Source organism: Phocoena sinus, chromosome 8 (assembly GCF_008692025.1).
Source record: "Phocoena sinus isolate mPhoSin1 chromosome 8, mPhoSin1.pri, whole genome shotgun sequence".
Taxonomy (NCBI): domain Eukaryota; kingdom Metazoa; phylum Chordata; class Mammalia; order Artiodactyla; family Phocoenidae; genus Phocoena; species Phocoena sinus.
Window position 1 is genome coordinate 33,613,821 of NC_045770.1, and position 17,130 is coordinate 33,630,950.

Here is a 17,130-nt window from a genome sequence, read left to right on the forward strand (position 1 = left end):
TAAAAAAAAAAAAAAAAAACCTCTGTGAAAAGCTTCTACTTTTATTTCATTCTAGAATTCTGTTCAGCAGACCTGCAACAAAATTTTTTTTCATTGTTATTTAACAGGAGTTAAAATTCTTTATTTTGCAAGTAAATGAAAAGAAATGCTCATGTTCTTAAGTGTGTATAATCTGATCTCCAGGATTTAGGATATGATTTATTTCAAAGAAAGCCATCCTTTGAACATCATTTGTTATTTGGAAGAAGTTTTGCTTATCTTTTAAGTGAATGCATTGCAGAGATTTGTGTGACAAATGCCTTCTTTCAACTTTTTTTTATTATTGAGGCAATTATATCTTTGTCAAAGGAGATTGCAGGGGGATAAACAATTTCAGAAGCACAAAACATGTGGTTGGATGGCAGCCTTTCGATCTCTCTTTACCACTAGAGAAAGAAATTTCTCTCTCAGCTTTCTGTAGCACTACACAAGTTTAAGTACTTTTTAAATAGAATAACAAAAGTTTTAAAAAAGTAAAAAATAAAGAAAAATATTCAGAAATTATTTCCCAAACCAGCACCCTAATTTCTATTTAGAAGCTTTTTAAATCCAGGTCAGACACAAGAAGACATTTCACAGTTGCACACTTGGGGGATAAATATTATAGTTGCATCAAATGAATGAGGGTAAATGAAACAAGAATTGAAGAGTCATTTCTTATTTTTTTCACCTTTTGGATATAAATAGTATCAGAAGTAGACCCATGCTGACCTGCATTGGAAATTTAAGCATGTAAAAAAGTGACCTCATTCAGTTTACTTCCAAAAGTTTCAATTTGTATGGTTTATTAGCCAGTGAATATTTTCATGTGTATCAAAAAGTCTGTCTGCAGGCAAGAGTAACTGACTAGATCATAGAATGTCTGCTTTGAATTGGAACTAGCTGTCCTGTTTGGGCATCCCATTGCAGTTGAATGATGGAAAGTCACAACTAGAAAGAATTTTAGAAAGTCACTTGGATCAAAGGTCACACATGGATGGCCAGTGGGTCTTCAGCCATATTTTGTTTGCCCAAATAATCTATTAAATTAATTAATTCCAACATTCCATCTAAAAATAAGAATTTATGGCTTATTTGGGGGAAAAAAGGGGGATACCAAGTCTGAATCCTTGGGTGCTGGTAGATGAGGATTAGCAGTTGTTCCCATTAGTCAGGGCATATTCTTCTTAGTTTGGCAGATTCTCTACCAGTCTTTATTGTCTCACTTCTGGGACTACTTCACTTATTTATATTTCTTACCTGATGTCTATAGGCTTTTGAGTTACGAACCTATGTTTTAAATCCATGCTCTCATTTTTTTTTTTTGCTTTAAAAATTTTTTTTAATCTAAAATACTGTAAAATCACATAATATGATTCAGAAGGCAAAGCGTCATCAGGAGCAAAATAATAAATCCAGTGCTCTTTCACTGTAAATATTTATTATTCTCTTACTTCTAAAACTTAAAAATATGAAATTTATTGTTAATTTGATGAATGCTCCCTATCGTGAAATTGTTTAGATGCCACACACACACAGTTCTCATTGCTCCCTCATCTTAGTGATTGTAGACTCAATGAAGATTTGTGTCTCTGTGATAAGTTTGCACAGGCTACATTACCTGCATAAAGGAAAAAGGACTTACGAATATCATTGTATATAATAGGTACTGTTTGAAAACTTAAACATGCCCTCATTTTGCAGATGAAAAAAGTGACATAGAAACAGGTTGATTTATCTGAACTCTGCTTCTGGCTCTGAAAGAGCCCCAAGTAGAACTCAGGTCTCAAGTGCTCTCTCTTCTGTTGTTTTTAAATGGCACCAAGGAAGCAGCTTGCTCATTCTTTACCTCTTAGGGTCAGTTTTGGGGTGCAGAAGAGATTTTACAAGAAGAATATATAGTCAATTCTCTTGCTGCACAATTGTTTCCAAATAACTGACAGATGAATGAATGGAATAAGATTAAAAACAAATGAACAAAAATAACAAAGGAAATAGATGATGGGGGAATAACCAAAGATAATAATAGTAACTGCCATTTACTGAAGATTTGATATATGCCAAGCCTTATTTAAAATTCTTTATAATGTATCAATTAATCCTCCCAACAACCCAACTATCATTGTCACATTTTTCAGATGAGGAAATCTAGGGGCAGAGAGGTTAAGCAACTTGCCCAAAGTTGCACAGCTGCTAGAGGGTGGAGAGAAGATTTGAACAGAGCAGTCAGGCCCTGACCACCACACTGTTCTGCTTCTGTGCACACATCTGTGTTTACTCCCCTGGTGCTTCTTCCTACTGCTTTCTCTTCTCCTTGCCCTACCACGCCTAACTTCTCTCAAGAATATTTATGTTGGAATCCCCAGCTGGCCTCTCTAAGTCATGCCAGAAACCACCTAAACCCCCGTCATCTCCTGTTTAACCCTGCCACAGGCATACTATCAACTCCTTTCATTCCTATTTTATGGAACTTTTGGTAATTTTGAACCACAGCTACACTGCTCCTCATAGATCTTGTCATATTCAGGCATCTCTAAAACTTTCCTGATCTGTAAATCACAGGATGCTTATTGCCATGCTCACTTCTATCTGTTATGCTTGGGTAATTTGACGAAAATTCAGGGATCTATTTGAGATTACACTAGCATTTTGTCTAATAGATTCAAAGATTTTTGAAAATTTCTTTTTTTCACTTATGATGATATTAATTAGGCCATGGCTGACTCCTTCACTCCAATCTTGGGATATGAAGTGGACAGGCTGACTGATAGAATTCAGTTCCTGTTAGATTAAAATTTTTGTACAGCATTACCGTGTTCATGAATTTAGATGATACATTTGTATTAACTGACCTAGCATCTGGAGTTCTCCAAGTAATATGGGAGGATGTGCTTATAATATTGACTATACGTTTGACTTCCCAGGAGGGGTGGGTAAGAGCATTAATCAAAGGACAGTTTAATAAACTCCTTGGGAGAAGGGTTATGGTTTCATTATTTAAAAATTCAGTTAAGACAGCTGTAGCTGAACTTTTACAGGCACTAATCCAAATGGATCATCTGGCAAAGACAGGAAATTATTCCTCGTATTTTACAACTAATATGCCAATTTATTAATTTTCAAGTTCACATAAATCCCACTGAGCTCAGTTTCAGCTAAGGACTGATTTGCAGAATAACACCTCATGAAAGTCAGGTTTTAATTTGAGCTGTGGTAGCTCAATTTACAAGAGGATAATTGCATATCATTTTCTGCAAACAAGAAGCTTTTTGACTTTAATAAAACATAAAAGCCACATATTTTTACATATAAGGAAAAAGCCAAAAAAACTAGAGAAGGTTAAATCACATCACACATAAACAAATATTTCAACCTACAATTAATCTATATTGAATTTCCCTCTATTTTTCTATTAGATGTATTTGAATGCTCAGTTTCTTTCCCTTTCCAAATCTCAAGTGGAAAATGGATGTAAGTTTAATTAATAAGTATTTCTAGAAATATGGAAATGAAGGCCAATTTGATTTCTCATGTTGGAAATATTGCTTTTTATCACTTATACCATGCACTTTAAAATCAATTATGTTGGAACTTTGTTATTCTTTAAAAAAATAGAATTGTTTCCAAGATGAGAGTATTGCATGGGATTATATCATACCCTGAGACCTGAAGTCAAATCAGGGTTAGAATGCACATAATTTTTGCCTGGTTCAAAGGGTAGAGATAAATATGCATGATGCATGGAAGTCCCAGAAGGCAAATCTCTTTCCTCCCAGGTTTATGTCGAATGTTGCTTGTCACTGACAGAGCCATTCGGGATTATTTCTGTTGTGGAAACCTTGAAAGGTTTCAGAGTCTCAAAGGTGTTAGCAGAAAAACCATTTGGAGCTTTTCTGACAGTAATTTAGGGCAATAGTCAACCTCCGAGTGGCAAGAGTCAAGGTTATTTCCCAAGTGATTTACTAAGTATCTATATGTATAAATGATGAATCCTTCTATAACAGGTTACATTCAAGGTTTTCCCTTCAATAATGTACTACTCACTTGCATCCCAATAGGTTTCTTGAGAGGAAAAGGAAAACATAGAGGTATGGGGAATGCACACAAGCACTTATGGAAGTGTGTTCTGGATGTGAATGTCATCCATTGTCAATGTGTCAGTGGGAAATGGGTTGAGAACTAGTACTGTCAGGTGTGACTTGAAGTCCTTGTGTTCTGTGCTTCCCTCCAAAAAACATGGCTGTGTTTGATATGACATCTGGTACATTTCTCTTCATGTCTTGATGTCAGCTGTGAAAGGGTGGTACCTCCTCCATGGTACTCTAGGTGTGTAGCTGTATCATGATATGAAGGGAAGGAACTATGGCCATACACAGAGATAGAAAGCCAGTCCCTCTGCTCTTGTTCTTTGCTTTATCTAAGAATACAGAGGACATGTGGACTAGGTTAATGGAAGAAAAAAGAAACAGAAGTGGTCTATGGAGAAATACAGTCTCAATCAGATCAGTTGGGCTTTGGGCAAGAGTATGATGACAAAGACTCACTGTGAATCTCTGTGAACATCCACAGACATGGAAGAGAGGCCCCTGCTCTGGCATGAGCACAATATATTATTTCGTCAGTTTATTACAGGCCTTGACTCTTTTTAAAAATGGTTCAATCTTGAAAATGTTCACTCCTTTTCAAGTAAAGCAGTTTGCCAAGTGACTAAAAAGGATGTTGGTTTCCCTCTTTTTATTATAGAGCAAAAGTCGATCTGTTATTATTGCCTATACTGGGACAATTAAAATTTAAAAGAATATTTCAGAATGTAGAATAAATTGACAAAATTTTAGTCTTAGATTTTTAATGGCGTCCAGGGATGTTCTACTTCTAGATTTTCATTTTTAGAGTGGAGGAAGGTAAGGCTCAGAAAGGTGAAAAGAATGCCCAAGACCTTACAGTTAGTCTGAGATTGAAACTCAAGCTCCGCTTACCCTAGGCAAATACACTCTCTTCCTTCCATTGTCCTGCTTTTCACGTTTAACACAATTTAATGGTGCTAAAACTTTATTAATATTTACACATGAAGTTCCAAATTAGTAAATTTAATTAGTGAGCAAATGCTAATATATGTTTGAATTTTGTTGTCAGAACAAAGGCAGACTCTATTCAGATTTTTTATTTTGACATATTTATTGGAGTATAATTGCCTTACAATGGTGTGTTAGTTGCTGCTTTATAACAGAGTGAATCAGCTATCCATATACATATATCCCCATAACTCCTCCCTCTTGCATCTCCCTTGCACCCTCCCTATTCCACCCCTCTAGGTGGTCACAAAGCACCAAGCTGATCTCCCTGTGCTGGGCGGCTGCTTCCCACTAGCTATTTTACATTTGGTAGTGTATATTTGTCCATGCCACTCAATCACTTCATCCCAGCTTACCCTTCCCCCTCCCAGTGTTCTCAAGTCCATTCTCTATGTCTACATCTGTAACCTAGGGCCTGTCCTGGCCCTAGGTTCTTCAGAACGACTTTTTTATTTTAGATTCCATATATATGTGTTAGCATACAGTACTTGTTTTCTCTTTCTGACTTACTTCACTCTGTATGACAGACTCTAGGTTCATCAACCTCACTACAAATAACACAATTTACTTTCTTTTCATGGCTGAGTAATATTCCATTGCATATATGTGCCACATCTTCTTTATCCATTTGTCTGTTGATGGACACTTAGATTGCTTCCATGTCCTGGCTATTGTAAATAATGCTTCAATGATATTGGGGTACATAACTCTTTTTGAATTATGGTTTTCTCTGGGTATATGGGCAGTAGTGGGAGTGCTGGGTCATATGGTAGTTCTATTTGTAGTTTATTAAGGAACCTCCATACTGTTCTCCATAGTGGCTGTATCAATTTACATTCCCACCAATAGTGCAAGATGGTTCCCTTTTCTCCACACCCTCTCCAGCATTTATACTTTGTCAATTTTTTAATGATGACTATTCTGAACTGGTATGAGGTGATACCTCATTGTAGTTTTGATTTGCATTTCTCTGCTGATTAGTGATGTTGAGCATTCTTTCATATGTTTGTTGGCTATCTGTGTATCTTCTTTGGAGAAATGTCTATTTAGGTCTTCTGCCCATTTTTGGATTGGGTTGTTTGTTTTTTTTGATATTGAGCTGCATGAGCTGCTTGTATATTTTGGAGATTAATCCTTTGTCATTTGCTTCATTTGCAAATATTTTCTCCCATTCTCAGGGTTGTCTTTTCATCTTGTTTATGGTTTCCTTTGCTGTGTAAAAGCTTTTAAGTTTCATTAGGTCCCATTTATTTATTTATGTTTTTAGTTCCATTTCTCTAGGAGGTTGGTCAAAAATGATCTTACTGGGATATATGCCATAGAGTGTTCTGTCTATGTTTTCCTCTAAGAGTTTTATAGTGTCTGGCCTTACCTTTAGGTCTTTAATCCATTTTGAGTTTATTTTTGTGTATGGTGTTAGGGAGTGTTCTAATTTCTTTCTTTTACATGTAGCTGTCCAGTTTTCCCAGCACTACTTATTGAAGAGGCTGTCTTTTCTCCACTATATATTCCTGCCTCCTTTATCAGAAATAAGGTAACCATATATGCGTGGGTTTACCTCTGAGCTTTCTATCCTGTTCCATTGATCTACATTTCTGTTTTTGTGCGAGTACCATACTGTCTTGATTTCTGTAGCTTTGTAGTATAGTCTGAAGTCAGGGAGTCTGATTCCTCCAGCTTCGTATTTCTTTCTCAATATTGCTTTGGCTATTCAAGGTCTTTTTAATTTCCATATAAATAGTGAAATTTTTATTCTAGTTCTGTGAAAAATGTCATTGGTAGTTTGATAGGGATTGCATTGAATTTGTAGATTGCTTTAGGTAGTATAGTCATTTTTATAATGTTGAGCCTTCCAATCCAAGAACATGGTATATTTCTTCATCTGATTGTATCATCTTTAATTTCTTTCATCAGTGTCTTATAGTTTTCTGCATACCGGTCTTTTGTCTCCCTAGATAGGTTTTTTTCCTAGGTATTTTATTCTTTTTGTTGCAATGGTAAATAGGAGTGTTTCCTTAATGTCTCTTTCAGATTTTTTGTCATTTGTTTAGGAATGCAAGAGATTTCTGTGCATTAATTCTGTACCCTGCTACCTTACCAAATTCATTGATTAGCTCTAGAAGTTTTCTGGTAGCATCTTTAGGATTCTTTATGTATAGTTTCATGTCGTCTGCAAACAGTGACAGCTGTACTTCTTCTTATCCGATTTGTATTCCTTTGATTTCTTTTTCTTCTCAGATTGCTGTGTCTAAAATATCCTAAACTATGTTGAGTAATAGTGGTGAGAGTGGACAACCTTGTCTTGTTCCTGATCTTGGTTGAAATGTTGTCAGTTTTACACCATTGAGAACGATGCTGGCTGTGAGTTTGTGATATATGGCCTTTATTATGTTGAGGTAAATTCCCTCTATGCCTATTTTCTGGAGAGTTTTATCATAAGTGGGTGTTGAATTTTATCAAAAGTTTTTCTGTATCTATTGAGATGATCATAGGGATTTTATCCTTCAATTTGTTAATATGGTGTATCACATTGGTTGATTTGTTTATATTGAACAATCCTTGCATTCCTGGGACAAACCTCACTTGATCATGGTGTGTGATATTTCATGTGATTTTGGACTCTGTTTGCTAGTATTTTGTTGAGGATTTTTGCCTCCATATTCATCAGTGATATTGGTCTGTAGTTTTCTTTTTTGTGACATCTTGTCTGGTTTTGGTATCAGAGTGATGGTGGCTTCATAGAATGAGTTTGGGAGCGTTCTTCTGTCTGCTATATCATAGAAGAGTTTGGGAAGGATAGGTGTTAGTTCTCCTTTAAGTGTTTAATAGAATTCGCCTGTGAAGCCATCTGGTACTGGGTTTTTGGTTTTTGGAAGATTTTTAAACACAGTCTCAATTTCCATGCTTTTGATTGGTCTGTTTATATTTTCTGTTTCTTCCTGGTTCAGTCTTGGAAGGTTGTGCTTTTCTAAGAATTTGTCTATTTCTTCCAGGTTGTCCATTTTATTGGCATAGCATTGCTTGTAGTAATCTCTCATGATCCTTTGTATTTCTGCAGTGTCAGTTGTTACTTCTCCTTTTTCATTTCTAATTCTGATTTGTCTTCTCCCTTTTTTTCTTGATGAGTCTGGCTAATGGTTTATCAATTTTGTTTATCTTCTCAAAGAACCAGCTTTTACTTTTATTGATCTTTGCTATTGTTTCCTTTATTTCTTTTTCATTTATTTCTGATCTGATCTTTATGATTTCTTTCCCTTTGCTAACTTTGGGATTTTTTTGTTCTTCTTTCTCTAATTGCTTTAGGTATAAGGTTAGGTTGTTTATTTGAGATATTTCTTGTTTCTTGGGGTAGGATTCTATTGCTCTAAAGTTCCATCTTAGAACTGCTTTTGCCACCTCCCATAGGTTTTGGGTCATTGTGTTTTCTTTTTCCTATGTTTCTAGGTATTTTTTGATTTCCTCTTTGATTTCTTCAGTGATCTCTTGATTATTTATTTATGTATTGATTAGCCTCTGTGTGTTTGTATTTTTTACAGATTTTTTTCCTGTAATTGACATCTAGTTTCATAGCATTGTGGTCAGAAAAGATACTTGGTACAATTTCAATTTTCTTATATTTACTGAGGCTTGATTTGTGACCCAGGATATGATCTGACCTGGAGACTGTGCCATGAGCACTTAAGAAGAAAGTGTATTCTGTTTGTTTTTGGATGGAATGTCCTATAAATATAAATTAATTCCATCTTGTTTAATGTATCATTTAAAGCTTGTGTTTCCTTATTTATTTTCATTTTGGATGATCTGTCCATTGGTGAACGTGGGGTGTTATAGTCACCTACTATGATTGTGTTACTGTTGATTTCCCCTTTTATGGCATTTGCCTGATGTATTGAGGTGCTCCTATGTTGGGTGAATAAATATTTACAATTGTTATGTCTCCTTGGATTGATCCCTTGATCATTATGTAGTGTCCTTCTTTGTCTCTTTTAATAGCCTTTATTTTAAAATCTATTTTGTCTGATATAAGAATTGCTCCTCCAGCTTTCTTTTGATTTCCATTTGCATGGAATATCTTTTTTCATCCCCTCACTTTCAGTCTGTATGTGTCCTTGGTCTGAAGTGTGTCTCTAGTAGACAGCATATAATATGGGTCTTGTTTCTGTAACCATTCAGACAGTGTATGTCTTTTGTTTGCAGTATTCAATCCATTTACTTTTAAGGTAGTTATCGATATATATGTTCCTATTACCATTTTCTTAATTGATTTGGGTTTGTTATCGTAGATGTTTTCCTTCTCTTTTGTTTCCTGATTAGAGAACTTCCTTTAGCATTTGTTGTTAAGCTGCTTTGGTGATGCTGACTTCTCTTAGCTTTTTCTTGTCTGTAAAGTTTTTAATTTCTCCATTGAATCTGAATGAGATCCTTGGTAGGTAGAGTAATCTGGGTTGTAGGTTTTTCCCTTTATTACTTTAAATATGTCCTGCCACTCCCTTCTGGTTTGCAGAGTTTCTGCTGAAAGATCAGCTTTTAACCTTATGCGGATTCCCTTGCATGTTATTTTTTTTTCCCTTGTTGCTTAAAAAAATTTTTTTTTGTCTTTAATTTTTGATAGTTTGATTAGTATGTGTCTTGGCATGTTTCTCCTTGGATTTATCCTCTATGGGACTTTCTGTGCTTCCTGGACTTCATTGACTTTTTCCTTTCCCATATTAGGGAAGTTTTCAACTATAATCTCTTCAAATATTTTCTCAGTCCCTTTCTTTTTCTCTTCTTCTTCTAGGACCCCTATAATTCGAATGTTGTTGTGTTTAATCCTGTTCCAGAGGTCTCTGAGACTGTCCTCAATTATTTTCATTCTTTTTTGTTTATTTTGCTCTGCAGTAGTGATTTCCACTATTTTATCTTCCAGGTCACTTATCAGTTCAGCTGTCTCAGTTATTCTGCTATTGATTCCTTCTAGAAAATTTTTAATTTCATTTATTGTGTTGCTCATCATTGTTTGTTTGCTCTTTAGTTCTTCTTGCTCCTTGTTAATCATTTCTTGTATTTTCTCCTTCCTATTTCCAAGAATTTGGATCATCTTTACTAACATTAGTCTGAATTCTTTTTCAGGTAGACTGTCTATGTCCTCTTCATTTGGTTGGTCTGTTGGGTTTTTACCTTGCTCCTTCATTTGCTGTGTGTCTCTCTGTCTTCTCATTTTGCTTGACTTACTGTATTTGTGGTCTCCTTTTTGCAGGCTGCAGGTTCATAGTTTCCATTGTTTTTGATGTCTGTCCCCAGTGGCTAAGGTTGGTTCAGTGGGTTGTGTAGGCTTCCATGGGGGAGGGGCGTAGTGCCTGTGTTCTGGAGGATGAGGCTGGATCTTGTCTTTCTGGTGGGCAGGACTGCATCTGCTGGTGTGTTTTGGGTTGTCTGTGATCTTATTATGATTTTAGGCTGCCTCTCTGCTAATGGGTGGGGTTGTGTTCCTGTCTTGCTTGTTGTTTGGCATAGGGTGTCCAGGACTGTAGCTTGCTAGTTGGTGAGTGGAGCTGGATCTTAGTGTTGAGATAGAGATCTCTGAGAGATCTTTGGGTGTTTGATATTACGTGGAGCCTGGAGCTCACTGGTGAACCAATGTTTTTCACTCGTCTTTCCCACTTCAGAGGCACAGGCCTGATAACTACCTTAAAAGTAAATGGATTGAATACTGCAAACAAAAGACATACACTGTCTGAATGGTTACAGAAACAAGACTATATATGTATATATATATATATATATATATATATATATATATATATATATATATATATATATAGTTGTTCCCAACATCCACCACTTCAATTTTGAGATAATTGTTTATTCAAGTATTCCAGAGATGCAGGGTACATCAAGTTGATTGTGGAGATTTAATCCGCTGCTCCTGAGGCTTCTGGGAGAGATTTCCCTTTCTCTTCTTTGTTCGCACAGCTCCTGGGATTCAGCTTTGGATTTGGTCCCGCCTCTACATGTAGGTCACCTGAGGGCATCTCTTCTTCGCTCAGACAGGACAGGGTTAAAGTTGCAGCTGATTAGGGGGCTCTGGCTTACTCAGGCTGGGGGAGGGAGGGGTATGGAATGCGGGGAGAGGCTGTGGTGGCAGAGGGTGTCATGACGTTGCAACAGCGTAAGGTGCACTGTGTGTTCTCCAGGGGAAGTTGTCCCTGGATCATGGGACCCTGGCAGTGGCTGGCTGCACTGGCTCCCAGGAGGAGAGGTGTGTATAGTGACCTGTGCTTGCACACAGTCTTCTTGGTGGCTGCAGCAGCAGCCTTAGTGTTTCATGCCCGTCTCTGGCGTCCGTGCTGATAGCCGCGTCTTGTGCCCGTCTCTGGAGCTCATTTAGGCAGGTGGTGCTTTGAATTCCCTCTGCTTGTGCACCCCGACACAATGGTCTTGTTGCCTCTTAGGCAGGTCCAGACTTTTTCCCGGACTCCTTCCTGGCTAGCTGTGGCACATTAGCCCCCTTCAGGCTGTGTTCATGCAGCCAACCCCAAGCCTCAGTGCCCTGCCCTCACCTGACCAGGCCAGCTGGTGAGCAGAGAAGTCTCTTGGGCTGGTGAGTGCCAGTTGACACTGATCCTCTATGTGGGAATCTACCTGCTTTGCCCTCTGCATAGCTATTGCTGTGCTCTCCTGTGTGGCTCTGCAGATTCCCCCCACCACCCCCACCATCTCTGCAGTGAAGAGGCTTCCTATTGTGCGGAAACTTTTCCTCTTTCACAGCTCCCTCCCAGAGGTGAAGGTCCAATCCCTATTCTTTTGTCTTTGTTTTTTTTCTTTTTTCTTTTTCCCTACCCAGTTACATGGGAGTTTCTTGCCTTTGGGAGGTCTGAGGTCTTCTGCCAGTGTTCAGTAGGTGTTCTGTAGGAGTTGTTCCACATGTAGATGTATTTCTGATGCATTTGTGGAGAGGAAGGAAATCTCCACGTCTCACTTCTCCGCCATCTTGAAGCTCCTCCCTCTATTCGGATTTAATTTGCCTGGTATCTTTCATATTTCAGTCCACCAAAGTAAATGAAGTGTTACTGTGAAATATGTTACAGCAACAACCTCGGTGTCTTTGAAAAAAAATATGCATATTTCCTATCTAGCTGGAAAGAGAAATCTCTAAAAGCAAGCCATTTCAAATTTAAGAAAACACAGTATAAATAACCCATGGTGGCTGCTATAATTTAATTTTAAAGCAAAGGTTGACAAGGAATGTACAAATCTGAATTTCTTAAAGGCAACACTGGTGTTACCATATAAAGCATGTACACACCTGTCCAATTCATCTCATGTGACATTTGGGACCATGCACTTTATAGTTAGGTTAAATAAATTAAAACCACAAGAATATGCACTTCCTGAATAAGACATACTTCAAAACAGATATCAGAGTAACAAATGATGTAAAATATTATTATTATATACACTAACATAATACAATAATGAAACATTATTGTTAAAGACACTCCTGATGAGAAGGTATAGGGTAGTGATTAAAAGCATTAGCTTTGGAGTCATACAGACCTGTGTTCAAATTCCAGCCCTGTCACTTACTACAGTTACTTATAACTTTTGTTATTTACTGGGTTGATTTGAGCATGTTACTTAGCCTCTCTGAGTCTCAGTTTCCTGCAAAATACATTGCAGCTTGAGATTCCTACCTCATATTTTATTGTAAGAGTTAATATAAGTAATGTGGAGACTGGCTATACTATCTGAAAAAAACATCAGAAACTTGAGATGCTAAGTGCATGAATATCTCATCAGAACACCTATGGTTCCTTATTATTACTTGATTCTTCACTTTCCTGTTCATTCTTATACTAGGAAAAACTTTCTACTTCTGCTTCAAAATTTGGCTCTGTGTCATAAAATACAAGGCAGCTAGTGCTGAAAAACTACATCTTACATAAATTAGACACTACCTTTGTGCTTCAATATTCAAACAACCTTACTTATTTCCCCCACCATGAATTCTCCATACCAAAAAGATTGGTAATTCTCTTAAGCTATTCAAGTCACACATGTGGGCACAAAGGAAGTAAAAGGGTCAGTTTATGAGAAAACAATAATTATTTGGAAGGTCAAATGTGTGCTGCCTTTGGTGTAACATTAGCTCAGTCTTCTGTCAGGTTTATGGCCTGTAAGGCATTTTACTTACTTGCAGAACCAATTGAAATTTTGCACTTGAATTGAAGAAGGACTGTGCAGAAAAGCTAACTTTAGAGAGTTAGCTCTATCAAGCTTTCTCTCACTCAGAAAATACATTTTTGTATTAAAATTTGAAAGAACCGAGGATTTTGTTGTAGGAAACTGAGTTTGCCCTCTAGCACTACCACCTGTTGACTGTAATCATGAATAAGTCACAGATTTACAGTTTACTGATCTGTAAAATGGGTTTCCTGCCTAGGTCTTGCCTACCTAGTAGGTTTATACTGAGAATTAAATGAGGTTATACATATGAAGGCAGCTTGCTATAGACAAATCAAGGATTTAATGATTGAAAGGACTGGGTTTAATTCTCAATTAGAAACTATTTAACTTTTTTTTAACAAGTTCCTTAACTTTTCTGGACTTCAATTTCTCTTTCTCTACAATGGGGATAATAAAGCCTATTAGACAAGATTGTTGTGAGGATTTAATAATACCATGTGTGAAAAGCTTCAAACAAAAAATCCTGTCTGATACTTATCAGTAGGCTGTTTTGTGTATGAGGTTAGTAATAAATAGTTATTGGAGTCTTTATTTAAATTTATTTCACATAAGTTAAAATTTTCAATTAAAATAGAAGTTATCTAAATTTAAATTAGAATAAGGTTAAAATAGAAAATGATCTAAATTGTGAAACAGAGAAGAATGGTTAAATGTCCATCCATCCAGAGAATATTCTACAGGCGTTACTAATATTGTATTGTCATGGAAAGATATTTGCCATACATCGTCAGGGAGTAAAGAGCATAAAGCAAAGTATATGGAATGATCATTTTTTTTCAATAAAAATTATTTGGAAAAAATTTTGCAAAAATATATCTAAAAAGTGTAGTAGGACTATAGGTAAGTTTTATTTTTGCTTTTGGTGTACCTGTATTATCTAATATATTACAATAATGTCACATTCATGTACCAAAATAAAATATTAAAATGTTAAATGAAAATAATAAGCATGAAAAAAACTGACCTCCTTCAGCTGAACATATGATCACAATTTGACTGAAAGGTCCATCTCCTTTATTGTTATAAACGCCAACCTTCACTTCAAAGGGAGTAAGAGGAGGGACACTTTCATCTCGATAAATGAATTTTGAAGCTTCAGAAGATGTCACCATTTTTTCCTTCCAGCCACGTGTTCCATTGGGTCGGAAAGCCACAATATAGCCAAAGCCTTCCCCATTCTGAAACTCTTCTGATACTGGCTAAAGAAGAAAAATGCAATTAAATATCAGGAAAATAATTCATCAAAACCCCCACTCTTTAAATTTTTAAAGATTATGGTTAACTAGAGCAATAGAGACTCTCCAATCTTTATATTACATTGGAAGCCAACATAGAAAAATAGCTTGACAGTCACCGGAAATTTAAAAGGCTTTAAAGGTATAAGATTAAAAAATTAAATGGTATCAGTTGGTATTTAAGAAAAGCATCAGGAGTATTGAAAACTCTTGAAGTGAAACAAATTTGCTCGAACTAGTCATGTATATGAAACAAAGGTCCTTGGATTCCACACTAGAATGTAATATGCTGGGGAAAACTGTCATATGGTCTGGTGGTCGGGAAAATCTTGTCACTGGTAATGCTCTGCAGAGGGCTTTGCACAGAAAATCTCAGTGAAATTAATGTAAGACCTTTCTTCTAGTTTTTTCTCAATTACTCTTATGCTTTACTAACATATGAAAAAATTAGAATACAGAATTTTTTCGAGAGACTTGTACTCCATGGCTTACATTTAAATTTGTTAAATGAGCATCAATTGCACACCAAAGAAAACAGTAATTGTCATTAACTAGTTAGTCAGTGGAGCAGTTACCAGACATTGTCTAGCACAATGTTTGACAAATAGACACACAATAAACCTTTGCTACATTTTCTTATTTTGAATTTTGATTTGAGGAAAAACTATGTATTGAGTGGAGAAAAAGAGACAAAGCCTATTATATCAAAGTACTATAGACTAAATGTTTATACCCCTTCCTCCCCCACAATTCATGTGATGAATTCCTAACACAATGTGATGGTGCTAGGAGATGGGCTTTTGGTAGGTGACTTGGCTATGAGGGTGGAGTACTCATGAATCAGATTATTGACCTTGTAATACAGAATCTAGAGATCTGTCTTGCCCCTCTGTCATGTGAGGACATAGTGAGAAATTGTGTTTTATGAACCAGGAAGCAGGCCCTTGCCAGATCTGAATCCACCAATGCCTTCCAGAACTAGACTTCCAGCGTCCAGAACTGTAAGAATTAAATTTCTGTTGTTTATAAGCCACCCAGTCTACAGTATTTTTGTTATAGCAGCCCCAGCTGACTAAGACATAAAACTGACAGGGAAGGCAATTCTGTTTAGAGAGGATTGATCTCAGTGAAGGTCAGGTATTGGGAAGTTAATACCTCTGCAGAAATCAAAACCAAGGCATAAAGTTTTATTGAAGAAGAGGCATATGAACAGAAGAACAGGTCAGAGGATGTGCTCATGGAAGATTTCTTACTGGGGAAAGGAGTTTTTCTGTATGTTTCTGTACATTCTATCATTGTTCTTAGAGATGGTCAGGGATTGGTTGTTTTCTCCAATAGTTATTTCCATCTCCATATTCTAACGCATTGTTCTATTAGCTACCTAGCTATATTTGATAATAAAGTTAACATTAAAGAAGGAAGGTGGCTTTATGGAAAATAAATGTACCTCTCCCACTCTTTCTCCCCTGTTCCTTTCCTTTGACAGAAGGAATTTTGGAGGTCATACAGTGAGGGACACAAAAGAATAAGGGTTTTGGATTCAAAGCCCCAATTCTACTGCTTCTCAGGAAAGTACTCAAACTGTGCATCAGTTTCATAATTTTGTAAAACAAGGAAAATTATCCCCACTAACAGGATGGTTGTATGAGATAAATGAGCTAACCCAGTCACTACTCCAGGAAAACCTCAATGGTTTTAGCCTCCATATATGTCAAGAGTGCTATTCAATTGTGAAGTAAATAAATATCAAACTAAGCCAAATAAACATCTGAAGTAATTTGTGAGAGAATGTGTTTTAATCATTCAAACTGTATTCTGAGACAGCCTATATGACAGGACGGCACACTTTAGACTTGGTATGAAAATGAGAAAAGTTCATTTTGGAAATATTCATGTGAGTAACGCATGCTCAAAGTGTTTCTTAACCTCCTTTAAACAGAAGTTACTCAGTTACTCTATACCAAATACAGATACTCTATGTGTAACTTTCTTTTTTAAGGAATCAACAAGTTCTGACATCTGAGTAGGTTTTCTTACCTCCCAGGCGATGACTAACTCGTGCCTTCTTCCACTTCTTCCTCTTACATTGGTGGGTGTTGTCTTTGGAACTGTCGTTAAAAGTGGGCCAAGAGTGAGGACAATACATAGATGTACAATTTAAGTGTCCCTACACCAAGAATGCATCATAACCCTACTCTGGTTGGGTAACATCCCCAAATAGACAAATCAAAATGTGGTTGGAAGTCAAAGTGGTCTTATTCAATATTAAACAAAATGTGTGTGAAAAATACCTTGCTTTCAAATATATGTGGGGGAGTTTGATATATATTTTTCATGGCCACATACTGCATCCCCAAACTAGTTCAATTGTATAAATGCTCTGTGGTTACTAAGGTCCAAATCATAATTAACACTATAGTCAAGGACATCTGCTAATGGTTAGTTAAATTACATCCTACATGTTTTCTTCTTCCTGAGGATGTGAATCTTCTGTGATTTCAGGGCTTGCAGAGCCCCTGGAAAGTCCACAGGTTGACATTAGCCTTACTGCTTTACTAGAACTCCCAGGTGGCTCC

At 36.6% G+C, this 17,130-nt stretch overlaps 1 protein-coding gene across 1 annotated transcript in view; it reads right to left on the bottom strand.

Moving 5' to 3' along the window:
- CNTN5 (contactin 5) overlaps positions 1-17,130 on the bottom strand; it is a 1,462,970-nt gene that overhangs the window by 36,167 nt on the left and 1,409,673 nt on the right. Inside the window, exons 19-20 of the mRNA XM_032640142.1 lie at positions 16,592-16,662; positions 14,284-14,518 (exon numbers count right to left, since the gene is read on the bottom strand). Of these exons, the coding sequence (XP_032496033.1) occupies positions 14,284-14,518; positions 16,592-16,662 (306 nt within the window). The remainder of the gene's footprint in view (positions 1-14,283; positions 14,519-16,591; positions 16,663-17,130) is intronic.